Source organism: Zootoca vivipara, chromosome 12, assembly GCF_965207765.1.
Source record: "Zootoca vivipara chromosome 12, rZooViv2.hap1.1, whole genome shotgun sequence".
NCBI classification, from domain to species: Eukaryota; Metazoa; Chordata; class Lepidosauria; order Squamata; family Lacertidae; genus Zootoca; species Zootoca vivipara.
The window spans coordinates 27,556,021-27,574,729 of NC_142595.1; the positions used below are offsets into that span (position 1 = coordinate 27,556,021).

Here is an 18,709-nt window from a genome sequence, read left to right on the forward strand (position 1 = left end):
CAGCAGGAAAGCCCTGCAGCAAGATGGCTTGTGGAGTGTTTCTGGCTCTGGGAGGCAGCAGCTGCCTTCCATTCCCTCTCACCTCAGTTTCTCTGTTTCTTTCCAACAGTCAGTCAGCATTCCATGCTCAATGAGCTTCCTAAATAGTCCTTGAACTGTTTTCCACATGATTCCCCCTTCAGTGGCCACCCCAACTTTGGGTGCTGGTTTGTGTTCACTAGTTTCATTTAATCCTTTCATGCCTCCACTGAGGAGCATTTATGTCTCTCTTCTGTCCCTGTGGAAACTGAACCAGAAACTGGCCTATCCAGATAATGAAACTTGTGTGTGTGTGTGTGTGTGTGTGTGTGTGTGTGTGTGTGTGTGTGCATTGTTGCATGCCACCCCAATCTCCAAGCAGTGCAAGTTTCCAGGGGCTCCAAGCACTTCCCCAGGGATTCTGTTTCTTTCTGAATGAGGCTCAGCGGAGACTATGGCGTCTTTATGATGCATGTTTTATTTATACACATCATAGAATTGTAGAGATGGAAGGGACCCTGAGGATCATCCAGTCCAAACTGCTGCAATACAGGACTATGCAGTTGTCCCATATAGGGATCAAAACTGCAACCTTGTCATTATCAGCACCACACTCTAACCATCTGAGCTGTCCAGGCTCCATTAATATATTCAACCTAAGCCTACGATGGAGGGGCACACAGCATTAACACCTCAAGAGGACAAAGGTTCTCTGGAACCACAGCCTATGTTTCAAACAGACATCAAACATTGCTCTGATTCTCTGGTATCCCAGCTTGCTGCTTTGCGTCTAGCTCACTCTCTGCTCTCAACTATGCCTTTGTCCTTCTAACTAGCCACAAGTTGAGGGAGGGGCCCCATCCACAGTGCTACTTTGAAGATTGCTTGTGAGATTAGTAAAGCAAACAGTCTAATTTGTCAGCACCTAAATGATATGGAGCGTCAGAACAACTTGGACACAATAAGGAAATTTTGCCCATGGTCTGACTATTTTCCACCTTCCCATTTCGAATCTCTGGCACCCTACCTCCATAACCTAGCAATTCCAAAATATAGACGAGCTTTTAGCCTCGCAAGATTGAATGTATTGCCCTCGGCTGTACTTGAGGGACAATTCCAACAGATTCCATACGAAAAACGCTTATGTCCCTGTGGAGATGGCAGTACCAAATCAGTGGTGCGTGCCCTTCTGGCTCACACTCTTTATAAAGACTTGAGGAATGAGATTATGACCACTCTTTTATTGTCCATTCTGGGTCGCCCAACCACTGCCACAGTGTCCTTTCTCTTGGCAGATCAAGATGACCAGATGACAGCAAAGGTTGCAAGGTTTTTAGCTGGGGCAATCAGAATAAGGTCCACTATTTGACTGCTGATTCAAGACCCTAAAGTGTATTTTATATCACTAACTTTTTATTTCTGTTCTTTGTATATCACATTGTTGTTTTGTTGCTATGGCTGATGGCTGATGCAAATAAAGATTCATTCATTCATTCATTCAGTATATGCAGTCTGGTGATGTGGAAAAGGTGCTTTCAACTCTAAGGATGGCCTCTTGAGCCTCTTGGTTTATTAAACTGAGCAGAAGAAATTTGACTACCTGGGTCTGGAGCATGTTCAACACTTTGTTGCATGAAGGAATAGTCCCTCTCCAATTGAGAGAGGCAGTGGTGTAGCCACTACTAAACAGCCGGTCCAGGATGCCTTGATTTGGGACTCTCCCTGGAATCTGACTCCTCATCTATAATACTAAATCAGGGTGACGTCTCTGCCTCTTCAGCCCCAAATACAGTCTGCCCTAACACCCTGGGCCCCTCTACAGGGTTGTCAGCAGGAAGCTCTTCCTACCCTCAGTCCTGATCCAATTAGCCTCTCCATCAGACTCATGATGGTTTCAAGTAATATAATAGTGCTTTAAGCCTATATTTCAAGCTCTGAACTCCTGCTCTATGAACATTGTTGTTTAGTCATTTAGTTGTGTCTGACTCTTCATGACCCCATGGACCATAGCACGCCAGGAACTCCTGTCTTCCACTGCCTCCCGCAGTTTGGTCAAACTCATGTTTGTAGCTTCAAGAACACTGTCCAGCCATCTCGTCTTCTGTCGTCCCCTTCTCCTTGTGCCCTCCATCTTTCCCAACATCAGGGTCTTTTCCAGGGTCTTTATGAACATTAGGCAGGGGCCATTGCTGGATTGTATTAGATGTCGGCTAAATCGTGTCCTCCCTAAAAAGAGTTTGTGGTGAGACCTGGAGACTGACCTCCCGTTTGTGGGTGGGTCTATTGGATAGCCACAACACCCGATTGGTAGGTCCCTCGTTGCTGGGTGAAATCTGGCCAATAGGGCGCAGTCCAAATAGTTCGAGGGACCTGTTTAATCCCTTGCATGTGATCCAGCGCTTCTCTTTCTGCTAGTACAAATGGAACATCCACCCACCTCTCCCTATATTTAGGGTATTTTTGCTATTGACCTTGCTATGCCATCGTTGGGACAGGGGCACGGCAGGAATTTTCCCCACTTGGCTGATTGGCTGTTGCCATTTGGGGTTTGCCTGCCACGTAGCAAATAGTCACAACTTGTAAGGTTGTGGATAGGCACTGGTTCATGTGATAGGGATGGGGGAACGGTCTCACCATCCCTATGTGAAGGGTATTCCGTTAAAGGAATCCAGGGACTCAACTTGGTTTGGTCAACCCCCAAGAGGGGGTTGGGCCTGTGCCTGAGTCCAGGGGAACATCTGGGGGAGTGGATAGAGTCCATGCCCAGGCTCTTCACCACCTCAGGTGTTCACCCTTGGCTGACCTATGCTGGTGCCCTGGGTCAGCGCTACCTGCAATGGTGTAGGGAGCTAGTCAAACCAGAGCCTATGCAACCACTCACTTTGATGTAACCATGTAAGTTGTGGCCTAAATTCTGCCAAAAACCAAAACTAAAAATTGAGTCAACTGTGTTTTTATTTAGTGGGGAAGTCTCTGGGTATGAACACGGAAAACATTTTTCTTTCATCAAGGCTAACCAAACAGGTAGGGTTTTTTTGTCTAGGAGTTTTAATCTTTAATTGTTTTTATCTGTATATAAAATAACTTTTTATAGGTTTTATCTTTATATATTTTTATAATATGTAATACTAACCACTTAGAGATTTCACTTTTTAAAAGGTGTATACTTTTTATTTTAAGATGAGCAAGAAACAAATGTTTAATGAAAGAGTGTTTACTCTTCTCCTTTCTAACATGGCTTTGTTTTCTCTTTGCAGGTACCAAATACCCACACAATGTTCAACCAATCATCAGGACTGACAGAATTCATTTTGCATGGATTCTCTGATACTCAGGAGATCGAGACATTCCGTTTCATTGCTTTTCTACTTATTTATTTGTTGGCTCTCATTGAAAACCTTCTCATCATCACAGTCATTTCTTACAGTCCTCAACTTCACAAACCTATGTACTTCTTTTTGGCCAATCTGGCCTTCCAAGACCTTGGCTCAATATCTGTCACAGTTCCCAAATCCTTGGCAAATTCCCTGATGAACACCAAGACTATTTCATACAATGGATGTGTCTGCCAGGTTTTCTTCCTCATCCTTTTTACTGGATCTCATTTGCTCATCCTTGGAATTATGGCATATGACCGCTACATTGCCATCTGCTGCCCACTCCACTATGAGACTATCATGAATAGAAAGAGATGCATCCAAATGGCAATCTGTGCATGGGTTGGTGGGCTTCTGTATTCTACAACATACACTGGAAGCACGTTCACACTTGAGTTCTGTTGCAATGAAATCAACCAGTTCTTCTGTGAAATCCCACAGTTATTCCAAATTGCTTGTTCTGATTCACATCTCATTGCATTTTGGGTTGTTTGTGTTGGTATATCTCTAGCCATTACTTACGTTGCTCTGATAGTTTATTCTTATGTTCAGATCTTCAGGGCAGTTCTCAAAATTCCTTCTACCCAGGGAAAGGAAAAAGCCTTCTCAACTTGCTTGCCACATCTTATTGTAATATCCTTATTTTTTGCCAGTGGTTCATTTGCTTATCTAAAGCCATCATCTGGGTCCCCATCAGTCATGGATCTTGTGCTTTCTATGTTCTATTGCATGATGCCTCCAGTTATGAACCCAATAATCTATAGTATACGGAATAGGGAACTGAAATCGGCATTGTGGAAGTTGACTGCAATTTTTCCCACCCAATTCTTCCCCAATTTGCTATGGCCACCACATGGATTACGTTTCTCTTCCTGTAAAAATATAGTAAAACATTTTTAAACATACAGATAAAACCTATGTTGAAATCACTATTTTCATTTCAGTTCCAAATCTTTTGAGAACACACTTGCTTAATTAACAGCAATTAATGTGGCGTTATATAGATCCAGAAATTGATCTTTAATTCCTGTGCTCCATTAGATAGTGGAAATATTAACAATTCATAAACTGTTATATAGGTTCAGCAATAGATCTTACTATTTTCATGCTCTGTTGCAGAGTGGAATTTTTTTTTAGTTAATTTACTTGTTTTGTACTTATTTTCACACATATTTTTATGTTGGTTCTTCTGAATTGTGTCAGGTCCATGGCAAGTCAGAACTATGCTTTCAGCTTGACTGTATGTGTGACTTTGCAGGTGTGGGCCCACTTTGGCCTAATAAATCTCTATTCAGCAGATTTCCGCAAGTAGAACACCTCCTTCATTGACTGTATGTGATTGTCCTCAGACGCATGTAAGTTAGTGGAGATGACGCCTTGGGAAGTGGACTTTCTGGATTCACAGAGTTGCAAACATTTTGGGAAATGAGCTACAAACCACCCACCAAGTCCAGTTTTTTACTTTTGAGGCATAGCAAAGCATAAAAAAGAGGGCAGGTGGGTTGGGAGATCCAGCGAAGGCTAAGAGAGCAGGGCTCCCTGGATGCGCTGTGGTCTTCATTACCCACAGCCACGCTTCCCACAGGTCTTGATTGGACAGCGGGGCCACCCCTGGGTGGGGCCCCATCGAGCACCAGTGATGAGGCCCAGACAGCAATGAGGGGAGCATCAATCTCCACCCCACCAGATCACTGCAGGGCCCCCGATGCCTGGCCGCAACACCGCCTACCAGAAAAAGTTGAGCGGTACAAGATTCTCAGATACAAGATTTGGGTAGGTAGCTGTGTTAGTCTGGCACAGTCGAAATAAAGAAAAAAATTGTCCGGTAGCACCTTAAAGACCAACTAAGTTTGTTCTGAGTATAAGCTTCAGAAGTGTGCATGCATGCGAAAGCTTATACTCAGAAAAAACTTAGCTGGTCTGTAAGGTGCTACTGGACAATATTTAATTTTTATTTCTCAAATACAGTCATACTTTGGATCCCAAACACCTTGGGAGTCGAATGCTTTGGCTCCTGAATGCCGCAAACCCAGAAACCAAACGTCTGGCATGGCTTCCACAGCTTTGAATTGGCTACAGGAGCTTCCTACAGCCAATTGGAAGTGGCACCTTGGTTTCCACATGTTTTGGAAGCCAAATGGACTTCTGGACTGGATTCTCTTCGACTTCTGAGCTACGACTGTATTTAGAACAAGCTTTTTGAGGCTTGCACCCTTTCCAAATCTTTTTAATACCCTGTATTATTATATAATTGATATGTATTGATATAAATATCAAGAAGAAATGATATTTAATGTTTTTTTAAAAATAATTTAGCCTCAACTTGGATATAAAATGCTTGTTGCCATAGCAGAAAGATGTTTTCTCTCTCTGAAGAACCTTCACAGTAAGGTAGTAAGACGTTGCTTTTCTCACTTCGCTTCTCATGCAAAAACTGTGCACTCAAATCTGAGCAGAACAGGGCGTGTGGCATGTCCCTTCCCTATGCTGATTTTTCTTTCCCCTTGGAGATGGTCTTTCTTTTGAACTCTTCTTTCTTTTCTTTTGCTTCAGGGAGACATCACAGAATTTTCTGCTGCATCTCTTAAGAATATACTCAGAACCACTGAATTCTGCACGAGCGGGAAACCTGACCCCCCCCCCCCTTCATTCAGTTCTTGCAGTGTTTATCTAGATGTTACAAGGTCACATTCCATTCCTTCCACTGTTCACCAGCAAGCGTACAGGCTGTGGCTATAAATAACTCACAGAGTACATGTGCAGTCTCCACCATTAAAATTCAGCTCTGGAGTTCTTCCTCGGTACACAGCCTAAACCAGAATTCTTTCTCAAATTCAACCTCTCGATAGATCTTTCAGCAGCCGTTCATTCGACTTGCTCTGCAATGCTCCCTCACACTCTTGATCTAGTCCAAAGATAATTTTAAATAAAGTCCATACAATCTTGGTCGAGGGGGGAGGGCATAATAAAATCCTGTTACATTCCTTGTTGAGCATAAATCAAAAGTCTCCCACCTCTTTCCATGGTGACAGACAGAATCACATAACCATGGCTACACATGTCTCTTTCATTTTGCAGGGGAAGACAAGGGCAAAAAAAGAGACCATTTGATAACCATATGAAAGCACATTGATCCCTTCATGGATCAATGCCCCCTTCATGGATCAATGCCTTGTCGTGGCGAAGGGGCTTGAATAACTCAGAGAAGCTATGAGCTATGCCATGCAGGGCCACCCAAGATGGACAGGTCATAGTGGAGAGTTTTGACTAAACGTGATCCACCTGGAGAAGGAACTGGCAAGCCACTCCAGTATCCCTGCCAAGAAAACTCCATGGACAAAGACAACAGGCATATAAAAATTATGACGCTGGAAGATGAGCCCCTCAGGTCGGAAGGCGTCCAACATGCTACTGAGGAAGAGCGGAGGACAAGTACAAGTAGATTCAGAGCTGATGAAGCGGCTGGGCCAAAGCCGAAAGGACGCTCAGTTGCGGATATGCCTGGAAGCGAAAGGAAAGTCCGATGCTGTAAAGAAAAATATTGCATAGGAACCTGGAATGTAAGAACCATGAATGGAGGTAAGCTGGATGTGGTCAAAAATGAGATGACAAGAATAAATATCGACATCCTGGGCATCAGTGAACTAAAATGGAAGGGAATGGGCGAATTCACTTCAGGTGACTATCATATCTACTACTGTGGGCATGACTCTCGTAGAAGAAATGGAGTGGCCCTCATAGTCAACAAAAGAGTGGCAAAAGCTGTAATGGGATGCAATCTCAAAAATGACAGAATGATCTCGATACGAATCCAAGGCAGACCTTTTAACATCACAGTAATCCAAGTTTATGCACCAACTACCGGTGCTGAAGAAAGTGAAATTGACCAATTCTATGAAGACCTACAACACCTTCTAGAAATGACACCAAAGAAGGATGTTCTTCTCATTACAGGGGATTGGAATGCTAAAGTAGGGAATCAAGAGATAAAAGGAACAACTGGCAAGTTTGGCCTTGGAGTTCAAAATGAAGCAGGACAAAGGCTAATAGAGTTCTGTCAAGAGAACAAGCTGGTCATCACAAACACTCTCTTCCAACAACACAAGAGACGACTCTACACATGGATATCACCAAATGGGCAGCATCGAAATCAGATTGATTATATTCTCTGCAGCCAAAGATGGAGAAGCTCTATACAGTCAGCAAAAACAAGACCTGGAGCTGACTGTAACTCAGATCATCAGCTTCTTATAGCAAAATTCCAGCTTAAACTGAAGAAAGTTGGAAAAACCACTGGGCCAGTAAGATACAATCTGAATCAAATCCCTTATGAATACACAGTGGAAGTGAGGAACAGGTTTAAGGATTTAGATTTGGTGGACAGAGTGCCTGAAGAACTATGGATGGAGGCTCGTAACATTATACAGGAGGCAGCAATGAAAACCATCCCAAGGAAAAGGAAATGCAAGGAAGCAAAATGGCTGTCCAACGAAGCCTTACAAATAGCGGAGGAGAGGAGGCAAGCAAAATGTAAGGGAGATAGGGAAAGATACAGGAAACTGAATGCAGATTTCCAAAAAACAGCAAGGAGAGACAAGAGGGTCTTTTTAAATGAACAATGCAAAGAAATAGAGGAAAACAATAGAATGGGGAAAACCAGAGATCTGTTCAAGAAAATTGGAGATATGAAAGGAACATTTCGTACAAAGATTACCATAATCAAGGACAAAAGTGGTAAGGACCTAACAGAAGCAGAAGACATCAAGAAGAGGTGGCAAGAATACACAGAGGAATTATACCAGAAAGATATGGAGGTCTCGTACACCCCAGGTAGTGTGGCTGCTGACCTTGAGCCAGACATCTTGGAGAGTGAAGTCAAATGGGCCTTAGAAAGCACTGCTAATAACAAGGCCAGTGGAAGTGATGATATTCCAGCTGAACTATTTAAAATTTTAAAAGATGATGCTGTTAAGGTGCTACACCCAATATGCCAGCAAGTTTGGAAAACTCAGCAATGGCCAGAGGATTGGAGAAGATCAGTCTACATCCCAATTCCAAAGAAGGGCAGTGCCAAAGAATGCTGCAACTACCGCACAATTGCGCTCATTTCACACGCTAGCAAGGTTATGCTTAAAATTCTACAAGGCAGGCTTAAGCAGTATGTGGACCGAGAACTCCCAGAAGTGCAAGCTGGATTTCGAAAGGGCAGAGGAACCAGAGACCAAATAGCAAACATGTGCTGGATTATGGAGAAAGCTAGAGAGTTCCAGAAAAACGTCTACTTCTGCTTCATTGACTATGCAAAAGCCTTTGACTGTGTCGACCACAGCAAACTATGGCAAGTTCTTAAAGAAATGGGAGTGCCTGATCACCTCATCTGTCTCCTGAGAAATCTCTATGTGGGACAAGAAGCTACAGTTAGAACTGGATATGGAACAACTGATTGGTTCAAAATTGGGAAAGGAGTAGAACAAGGTTGTATATTGTCTCCCTGCTTATTTAACTTATATGCAGAATTCATCATGCGAAAGGCTGGACTAGATAAATCCCAAACAGGAATTAAGATTGCCGGAAGAAATATCAACAACCTCAGATATGCAGATGACACAACCTTGATGGCAGAAAGCGAGGAGGAATTTAAGAACCTTTTAATGAGGGTGAAAGAGGAGAGCGCAAAATATGGTCTGAAGCTCAACATCAAAAAAACCAAGATCATGACCACTGGTCCCATCACCTCCTGGCAAATAGAAGAGGAAGAAATGGAAGCAGTGAGAGATTTTACTTTCTTGGGCTCCTTGATCACTGCAGATGGTGACAGCAGTCACGAAATTAAAAGACGCCTGCTTCTTGGGAGAAAAGCAATGACAAACCTAGACAGCATCTTAAAAAGCAGAGACATCACCTTGCCGACAAAGGTCCGTATAGTTAAAGCTATGGTTTTCCCAGTAGTGATGTATGGAAGTGAGAGCTGGACCATAAAGAAGGCTGATCGCCGAAGAATTGATGCTTTTGAATTATGGCGCTGGAGGAGACTCTTGAGAGTCCCATGGACTGCAAGAAGATCAAACCTATCCATTCTTAAGGAAATCAGCCCTGAGTGCTCCCTGGAAGGACAGATCGTGAAGCTGAGGCTCCAATACTTTGGCCACCTCATGAGAAGAGAAGAATCCTTGGAAAAGACCCTGATGTTGGGAAAGATTGAGGGCACTAGGAGAAGGGGACGACAGAGGACGAGATGGTTGGACAGTGTTCTTGAAGCTACGAACATGAGTTTGACCAAACTGCGGGAGGCAGTGCAAGACAGGAGTGCCTGGCGTGTTATGGTCCGTGAGGTCACGAAGAGTCGGACACGACTAAACGACTAAACAACAACAACACAATGAAAGCACAAAGCAGCTTTTCCTCCTCCTTCCTTTTCCAGCTGTGTGAGGATTCTCAAGCTTCAGAAAACAACAACAAAATTCAAATATCTTCAAAGAACCAGACCCAGGCTTTTCGGCAGCTGATTGATTGCAGCCCATTATCATATGTTGTTCCAGGAGTGCCTTTTGATTAATGTCAATATTCCAGATTAAGGAGGAACCCAACACTTGAATAAAGTATTGTGGGTGCAAGGCAAATAAGCCCCACCCCACATAATCAATCACATGATGCAACATCCACACACCTTTTGAATGGCAATGGCCATTAATTTTTTGGGGGGCCTCCCATATTTTATGGGGTGGTGGTGAAAGGACCTCAGCCCCTAGTGTTAGCTCCTATGACATGAGTCAACAGTTTTATGCAACAGCCGCAAAAAAGCTAATATTATTCAAAGCTGCAACAGCTTTTTGTCTACTAGGAAGGAAGCAGATTCCTGCCCCCCTCTTATTTAAAAACCACTTCAACAAGTTTGAAAATTCTTCAGATATCACATATTCTATGTTATTTTACCATCTGGACTCATAAACGTTTGTAGGGTAGAAAACAGTTATTGATCACCTGTGTAGAGTATTCAAAATTTTTTATATTTTTTTTAACAAAAATAATTTTTGTTGATTTTCTCTACTCATAATAAATATCCAATATCCTTACTAAACATTCATTTTCCAATTTTCCCCCTCCCTATTGACTTCCCTCAGCTTCCATTTCTGGTTTGTTACATCAAATGATACATTCTGCTGTTTATCTATATATATAAAAAAGTAAAAATTGTGAAAGTGTGGGCTCCACCTTTCTCTCTAACCGCTTGACCAATCGTCCTGAAATTTGGACACAATGATCCATGCCACTCCCCAAGTGTTTGCAGGAAAAAAATCCCTCAAATCTCACACTTGCGCAGGTAGAAACCTGCTTTTCCACCAAGTAAAACAGCGCCATCAAGTGGAATTCCTCCCACAGTACACCCCCTCCCTTCCTGTGAAATCTACACCACACAACAAACCAAATAATGACATCATCAACCAAACAACTGAAACCACCAAGGTGGCCATTACCAGACCCCTAGGCCCCTGCCAGGCTGTTAGGCCCCCACTAGGCCCGGGGGGGGGGGAGAGGACGAGCGCCCAGGTCGCAGGTCGCAGCACAGCCTTTGTTTTATGTAGGCCCCTGTCAGGCTGCCAAGCCCCCACTAGACCTGGGGGGGGAGGGCAAGTGCATAGATCGCAGGCCGCAGCACGGCCTTTGTTTTATGTAGACCCCTGCCAGGCCCCCAGGCCCCGACTAGGCCCGGGGGAGGATAACCCACAGGAATGCACTTGGGGGCACGGCAAGGGGTTTTAAGTAAGGGCAGTCATGCCCCTTTTAACCTACGCTTTATACTATGACTGATTGCAAGCCTCCGCGTCTTTTAAAAAACAACAACCATGCACTTTCTCTCCCCAGTTTAAGTCCTACCTTCCCCTTGCCACTTCCTGGGTTTTTTATGGAACCGAACAGCTCGGGTGCTTTGGAACTCGCCTTCTGTTGCTACGGGGCTATGGGACTTCGCTATTTGATTCCCGCCCCCGGTCGGGATTATTAAAGTAGTTCTCTAGGTTCTCTGGGTCACCTACTCCAAAACTAGAAAATCCAAATAACAAAACACACACAGACACACACACAAACCAAAACACACAACAACACCCAAATCATACAATACCCACCAAAATAAATGACAACCCCCAAAATAAAATTAAACAATAATAACTTCTGCTTCTCATGTTCTTATTTCAAAAATAAGAAAATAAGAAATGTTCATGTATAAAATAAAATAAGAAATGTACATGTATAAAAATGTTCATGATGTGTGTGCAGGGGCCAATGTATGGCGATACAGGGGGGAGGGGACAACATTCCCCGGGGAAAACAGAGAGAAGGGTGTCCTACCAAAACACAGGGATGAGCCAGGGGGTTGGAGGGAGGAGGGGTGGGATACGTCATGGATCGGGACAGGGTGGGGGGAATCACAGGGATGACCCACAGCAACGCGTGGTCGGGCCAGCTAGTATATAATAATATGTTATCACATTGTTATACTTCTTGTTCTCTGTAAATAAAATTGTAAATGTTTATTTAAATCCTGCCAACGAGTCCATTTTTTTTTGTTTCTGCAAATATACTGTAAAAGGTTCCCATTCTTTTTCAAAATGACTTGTTCTTTTGATGGTACTTCTCCAGTCTTCCAATTTTGGGCTATTAAAATTCTAGCCACTGTTGTAGCATACATAAATAGTGGCCATTTCCCCTTTAACAGTTGGTTAGAGTGTGGTGCTGATAATGCCAAGGTTTCAGGTTCATCCTGGATGATTCTCCGGGTCCCTTCCAGCTCTACAATTCTATGAGCTACATATGGGATGTACACAAGCACTGGTGGAGGAAGAGGAGTTGGGGGAGCGCAACACCCCCGGCAGTACGATCCCGGTGCATAGCTGTCAAGTTCTCCCTTTTTAAAGGAAAATTCCCTTATGCTGAATAGGCTTCCTCGCGAGAAAAGGGTAAACTTGGCAGCTATGTCCTGGTGGGGTGCCATCACGGCTGCCCCCCACCCGTGCTGGGCGCCATGCCCCCACAGGTGGCATGCCATGCCCCCAGGACATGCACCACCACCCCCGCCTGCTCTCCACCACTGTACACAGGCCCCAAGATTTGTCATTTCACTGTGTGTTTTGTTTTGTTTTGTTTTGTTTTGTTTTGTTTTGTTTTGTTTTGTTTTGTTTTGTTTTGTTTTGTTTTGTTTTGTTTTGTTTTGTTTTGTTTTGTTTTGTTTTGTTTTGTTTTGTTTTCAAACTGTTTCTGAGTTACCCTGAACTCTCTCCACATTGATCTGTGTATTGATTTCCAAGCCACTATGTTTAAAATGAATCTGTTTGTTCTCCATTCAATATAATGGGGAATATAGCCTTTTCCCTGGATGAATTTTACAAACACAGTGGCCTGTTCAGGGTGGATTAAGACCACCAGATTGCCAACACTTTGGTCCCAAAGCTTTTTGTGCAGAAACTAAAAGGGATTCACTTTGCTTCATAATTTATGTTAGTTTCACCTAGAATGCTAACAGCTGGGTTCTGAAGAGCTATGGACTGCTCAATCAGAGCACTTTAAGATCTGAGTGCAAGAGCAAAGTCCCTAGTAATAAATAAACATGTAACAATAACAAGCAGGTGGCAGCAGATAGCAACAGTCAGAGAACCGACAGTAACCAAAAAGCACACAGCTAAGTCATCAACACAGAAAATTACTACATCTTAAACCTTAATTTTCAAAGCAAAGTGCTATTCCTTTTTAATTAATTTCATGAGGGACACACATCCCTCAAGGAGTTAAGCAAAATTATTGTGGATACAAACATTCACCAAAGGGATTCATTAGAAGAACATGAAAACTGGTAGTTTCTAATTAGGAAGTGTGTTTTCTAACCACTTGCATCTTTGTCAGAAGAAACAATGACTAAAAATAACGTTCAGTTTCAGACACATTTATAAAACTTAAGTGGACAAAACCCAGAAATGTTTGGTTTTATTAAAAAAAGTATTTATTCTGTAATGGTTTTAATAAAATATTAAGTAAATGTCAAGTCCCCCCCCCCTACAATCCAGGAAAGGGGATCTGGATGGTGTGCCAGACATGCTATCTCCCCCTCCCATCATGCTCCAAGACAGAGCTTCCCATCTGTCAATCATCTTCTCATCTGGCAATCTCAATGGCATGCGGTGACCCCTTTTTTGCCTGCAAGGGTCTTGCAGACTCCCCTTTCAACATGGTATCTTGCACAAAAACTTGAAATGGGCTTTTGATTATCTGACAGCATTACCTTTCATAATGCTTTGCAGGCCACCTTCGAAAAACCCCTTGCAGCTGAGCAAGATTTCTACCCGTCAAGTCATATCTGAGGTTAGATGTAGGTTAGTTGCAGGGCCGGTGCTAGGGTTTTTTGTGCCCTAGGCAGATCACCTTCTGGCGCCCCCCAGGGGGTGAGAGGGAGAGAGAGAGAGCGCGTAAGGGTGGGAAGGAGGGAGGAGCGGGTGAGAGGGAAATAGTGAGAGAGAGGGAGGGAGGGAAGAGAGAAGGAAGGAAGAAAGGAAGGAAGGAAGGAAGGAAGGAAGGAAGGAAGGAAGGAAGGAAGGGGTGGGAGAGAGAGAGAGAGAGAGAGAGAGAGAGAGAGAGAGAGAGAGAGAGAGAGAGAGAGAGAGAGAGAGAGAAGGGGGGAGCCTGCTCTTGCGAGAGGCGGCAGCGGGATGAGTGCCCCGAAAGGAGCGCTTTCGAGGCACTGATCCTGTCGCCACCTCTTGCAGGGGCAGCTGTGTCTCCCTTCTCCCCAGCTCCTGTGGGGCGGGGGGAGGGAAAGTGGCCCAGACAGAGCCCTCCCTCGCCGCCCACTTGCTTTGGGGCGAGCGGCGAGGGAGGGCTCCATCTGGGCCACTTTCCCTCCCCCCGCCCCGCAGTGAGCTGGGGAGAAGAGAGACGCGGCAGCCCGCCCCAGCGAGAGGTGGTGACAGGATCAGCGCCCCGAAAGCGCTCCTTTCGGGGCACTCATCCCGCCACCGCCTCTCGCAAGAGCAGGCTTCCTCCCCCCCCCCGGCAGGCTGGCCAGCGCCCCCCCCCCATTTTGAAGCCCTAGGCAACTGCCTAGTTCACCTAAATGGACACACCGGCCCTGGTTAGGTGAGTGTGCCTTTGCCAAAACAGGGTCAAATATGGAGGCTTGCTGAATAATAGCTGGCTAAGAATTTGGGGAAAATACTAGCCATCAAATTCCAGAATGCCATTTTCAGTTCCTTATTCTTAATAATCAATAGGTTCATTACTGGTGGAAACATGCAATGGGACACAGAAATCATGAGTGCCATTGTTTATAAAGACCCAGGTGTGGGCTAGGCAAATGAACCACTTATGAAATAAGGTGTGACAATAGGGTGATGACTTTTTTACAACCTCATTTCCCTGTATCATAATTTGATGAGCTTTCATTAAAGATTAGATAAAATCTTACTTTAGAAGAGATTTGATAAAAAAAACTCACACACAAAATGATTTTAAAAATTTTATTTATCAGTTTTTTGACCATTTTTAAAGTCCCTGTAAGCAGATGTAAAATTGAACCCAAGCGTTAGATTCACATATATACAACATTATATAGGGTCATCAAACACGCAAGGAAGCTTTTTTTAGCTGCAGTAACAGTATAGATGCCGCTAGAGGACAATGTTTTGCTACCTCTCCTGTAGGTTCTTTTCCCAGCATGCCTGGCAGGGACGGCTGGCTGAGTTTTGAGGTCCCAAATAGGGGCTTTACCTTGTGCAGGTGTGACATTTGTATACCCTATGTTGCTAAGAACACTCCCCGTTGTGAAATGTGGTGTTGTGTCCAAATTTGATACGAAATATATATAGAATTGTTAATACAATTTTATGAAATGGTAAAACGGCACACACAAAAATTTTAAATGGTTTGTGCGTAACCTTTTTAAATATTTCAATGGAATATACCTCATTTTAGTCATTAATAGGCAAAGGTTCATCCATTTGTGCTACAGGAAATAATTTTTGAGGGGAAAAATGAAAAAGTCATCACCCTAGTGTGGCAAGCAATTTTCAATGGCATTTTGATTAGAACAAGAACATTCCACAGACCCGCCAATTCAGACAACACATAATTTAATGTGATATGAATCAGCTAAAGCAATTTTGAATCACTGTGGAATTCCACATACTATTATTGACACATAACTTTTTTCAGACTATTTCCCATGTATGTAGTGGAATGGAGAAGCTCTGCAGTCTACACACTGATTGCATTCACCTATGTGCAGAAGGAATTCTTTGAACTATCCTTAAGATATGGACATAAGAGCAACCATTAAAGAAGGAGGACAAACCTAGACAGCATCTTACAAAGCAGAGACATCATCTTGCCGACAAAGGTCTGTATAGTTAAAGCTATGATTTCCCCAGTTGTGATGTATGGAAGTGAGAGCTTGACCGTAAAGAAGGCTGATTGCTGAACAATTGAATTATGGTGCTGGAGGAGACTCTTGAGAGTTCCATGGACTGCAAGAAGATCAAACCTCTCCATTCTGAAGGAAATCAGCCCTGAGTGCTCACTGGAAGGACAGGTCCTGAAGCTGAGGCTCCAATACTTTGGCCACCTCATGAGAAGAGAAGACTCCCTGGAAAAGACCCTGATGTTGGGAAAGATTGAGGGCACTAGGAGAAGGGGACAACAGAGGATGAGATGGTTGGACAGTGTTCTTGAAGCTCCTAATATGAGTTTGACCAAACTGTGGGAGGCAGTGGAAGACAGGAGTGCCTGGACTGCTCTGGTCCATGGGGTCACAAAGAGTCGGACACAACTAAATGGCTAAACAACAACAACAACAATTAAAGAAGGGTTAGTACGGGCCATGGATTATAGATTCATTCATTATATTTGTTCCTTTTACATCTCTCATTGTTCTGTTGGTTTCTAGCAATACAGTGGGATTTGTCATTTTCTCCATTTATCACATGTTCCTCTCTCCACATTTGTTTGGGAGGTCATCACATTTATTCTTCTTTCTATTGGCTGAAATGATTTGGACTGAATCCCTATATAGTTATTTTACCCCCACAAATGTAATCAAGTGAAAAAAATTCTAAGAAAGAAGTGTATTTTCTGAAGATTTAGTTGCAAGATTTCAGACAAGTGACAAGTTCCAAAATCTTTTGATATGTAGAGGAGAAATGGTGCCCAGCTTAATAATGATGATGATGATGATGATGATGATATTTATAATTTTAGAAACATTTCAATAACATTGAGGGAACTTTGCATATACTAAGACCTGTCCACTAGTCAATGACAACCGGATAGGAACTCAGTGGAAAGATTGGCGGTCAACTTCCAGAATGCCATTTTTAGTTCCTTATTTCTAAAGCAATAGATTAATGGGTTCATAAGAGGTGGCAACACACAATAGAACAATGAAGCCACAAGATCCATGGTTGATAGGGACCTCGATGTTGGCTTTAGATAGGCAAAGGAACCACTTATAAAATATAAGGATATTACAACAAGGTGTGGCAAGCAAGTTGAGAAGGCTTTTTTCTTCCCCTCAGCAGAAGGAATTTTTAAAACTACCCTGAAAATCTGAACATAAGAAAAAACTATTAATGTAAGGTAAATAAAGGCCACAAAAGTTCCAACCCAGATAGCCAAAAATGCAATGATATGTGAGTCAAAGCAAGCAATTTTGAATAGCTGTGGAATTTCACAGAAGAATTGATTGATATTATTGGTACAGAACTCTATTGTGAATGTACTCCCAGTGTATATTGTGGAATAAAGAAGCCCAATGCTCCATACACTGATTGCCATTTGGATGCATGCTGTCCCATTCATCACAGTCTCGTATTGCAGTGGATTACAGATGGCAATATAGCGATCATACGCCATGATGCCAAGGAGGAAAATGTGAGATGCAGTAAAAAAGACAAGGAAGAAAACTTGACAGATGCAGCCATTGTAAGAAATGGTCTTGGTCTTCATCAGGGAATTTGCCATGGATTTGGGAACTGTGACAGATATGGAGCCAAGGTCTTGTAATGCCAGATTGGCCAGAAAGAAGTACATGGGTTTGTGAAGGTCATGACTGTAAATGGTGACTGTAACGATAAAAAGATTTTCAATGGCGGCCATCAAATAAATGGCTAAGAAAGCAGTGAAATGAAATGTCTGCAACTTCTGATCATCAGAGAATGCATGCAGAACAAATTCCGTCACTCTTGATGATTGGTTATGCATTGTCTGCTTCTTCGGTGGCTGTGAAAAGAAGACATATCCATTTTAGAAAAGAGAAGATGGAAAACGTGCTGATAGAGACATGCCAAAGTGCTCAAGTAGATTGAATTAGGATATTAGGCTCTTGCTGAGAACTTAGTGCCTTAGAGAAGAAGGAAGTCCCCTAAGTGGTCAAGCAACTATCATTAGACCTGGGGATACCTATTTTGGAATTCTTGCTCAGGAATTAGCCATTGCAGGGTGAACTAGATCCTAAGTGGCTGTTCCTTCTGCACTATTCCCAACAGAGGTAGTGTAAGTTGGTAGTTGATACATGAATTCAGAATGAAATTATGTTTTCCTTTCCAAATAATTGGAATTTTAAGATATGCTACACAAGTTTTGAAAAGGTTGACAACATTTCTCATTATAGCACTACTTTGCGTCAACAGAGCTGTGAGTTGGTTGTCACATCTGACCAAGAGCACTGTTCTGAAACAAGTCATTCTCAGAATGAAAAGCAGAGTTGAACACGACTGTAATTCATGTATCCCTTTCCAGTGATGTAGCTAGGTACGGGTAATTTAATATTTTGTTCAGTGTTCTTATGAGGTGCAGCTTTTTAGATGGAAAATGTATAATATATCACCCCAAAGTGGTGCATTCAGCACTACATGGTTTGAAGGCCCTTCTGTTCATTCTTCTACATGGAAGCCTGGAGTTTTGTCTCAGAGCCCTGTGCTGATGGCACCACTGCCACTTTTTAATTCCAGAAGCAACAACATCAGATCCCACCCCATCAGATCCCATCACAATCCTTCTAAACCCTGTGAGCCTGGTCAGTCTATTCCTTATAGTTCTGACATGCACCAACAAAGAAGAAATGCTGAATTGCTGCCACTGTCCTGCTTTCTTCAATGCTTTTTGAGAAATGAGTGTGCACTGGTAGAAACATTTTCTTTATCAAAGCCCCAGTTTAGATGGTGGCTTTATGCACACCTAACCCCTGCAGATATTTCTTCAGAGTATCCAAAGTATAATTAACTTCTGATACAATCAATAAAAGTGTTAACAAATAAGATAACTGAAAATACCACATG

General features: G+C 43.0%; 2 protein-coding genes across 2 annotated transcripts; one reads left to right on the top strand and one right to left on the bottom strand.

Moving 5' to 3' along the window:
- The first annotated feature begins 3,293 nt into the window (after positions 1 to 3,293).
- Positions 3,294 to 4,295, top strand: LOC148683848 (olfactory receptor 14A16-like). Its single transcript, XM_088655812.1, has one exon. It carries the CDS (start codon positions 3,294 to 3,296, stop codon positions 4,293 to 4,295), a length of 1,002 nt encoding a protein of 333 aa, XP_088511938.1.
- A 12,390-nt stretch (positions 4,296 to 16,685) lies between these two features.
- LOC148683849 (olfactory receptor 14A16-like) lies at positions 16,686 to 17,639 on the bottom strand. The gene has a single exon (XM_088656176.1). It carries the CDS (start codon positions 17,631 to 17,633, stop codon positions 16,686 to 16,688), a length of 948 nt encoding a protein of 315 aa, XP_088512302.1. The 5' UTR covers positions 17,634 to 17,639.
- Between the last annotated feature and the right edge of the window lie 1,070 nt (positions 17,640 to 18,709).

Excerpts from the sequence above, each read along its gene's own strand:
- LOC148683849 (XM_088656176.1), bottom strand. The coding sequence starts at position 17,633 with ATGCATAACCAATCATCAAGAGTGACGGAATTTGTTCTGCATGCATTC.
- LOC148683848 (XM_088655812.1), top strand. The coding sequence starts at position 3,294 with ATGTTCAACCAATCATCAGGACTGACAGAATTCATTTTGCATGGATTC.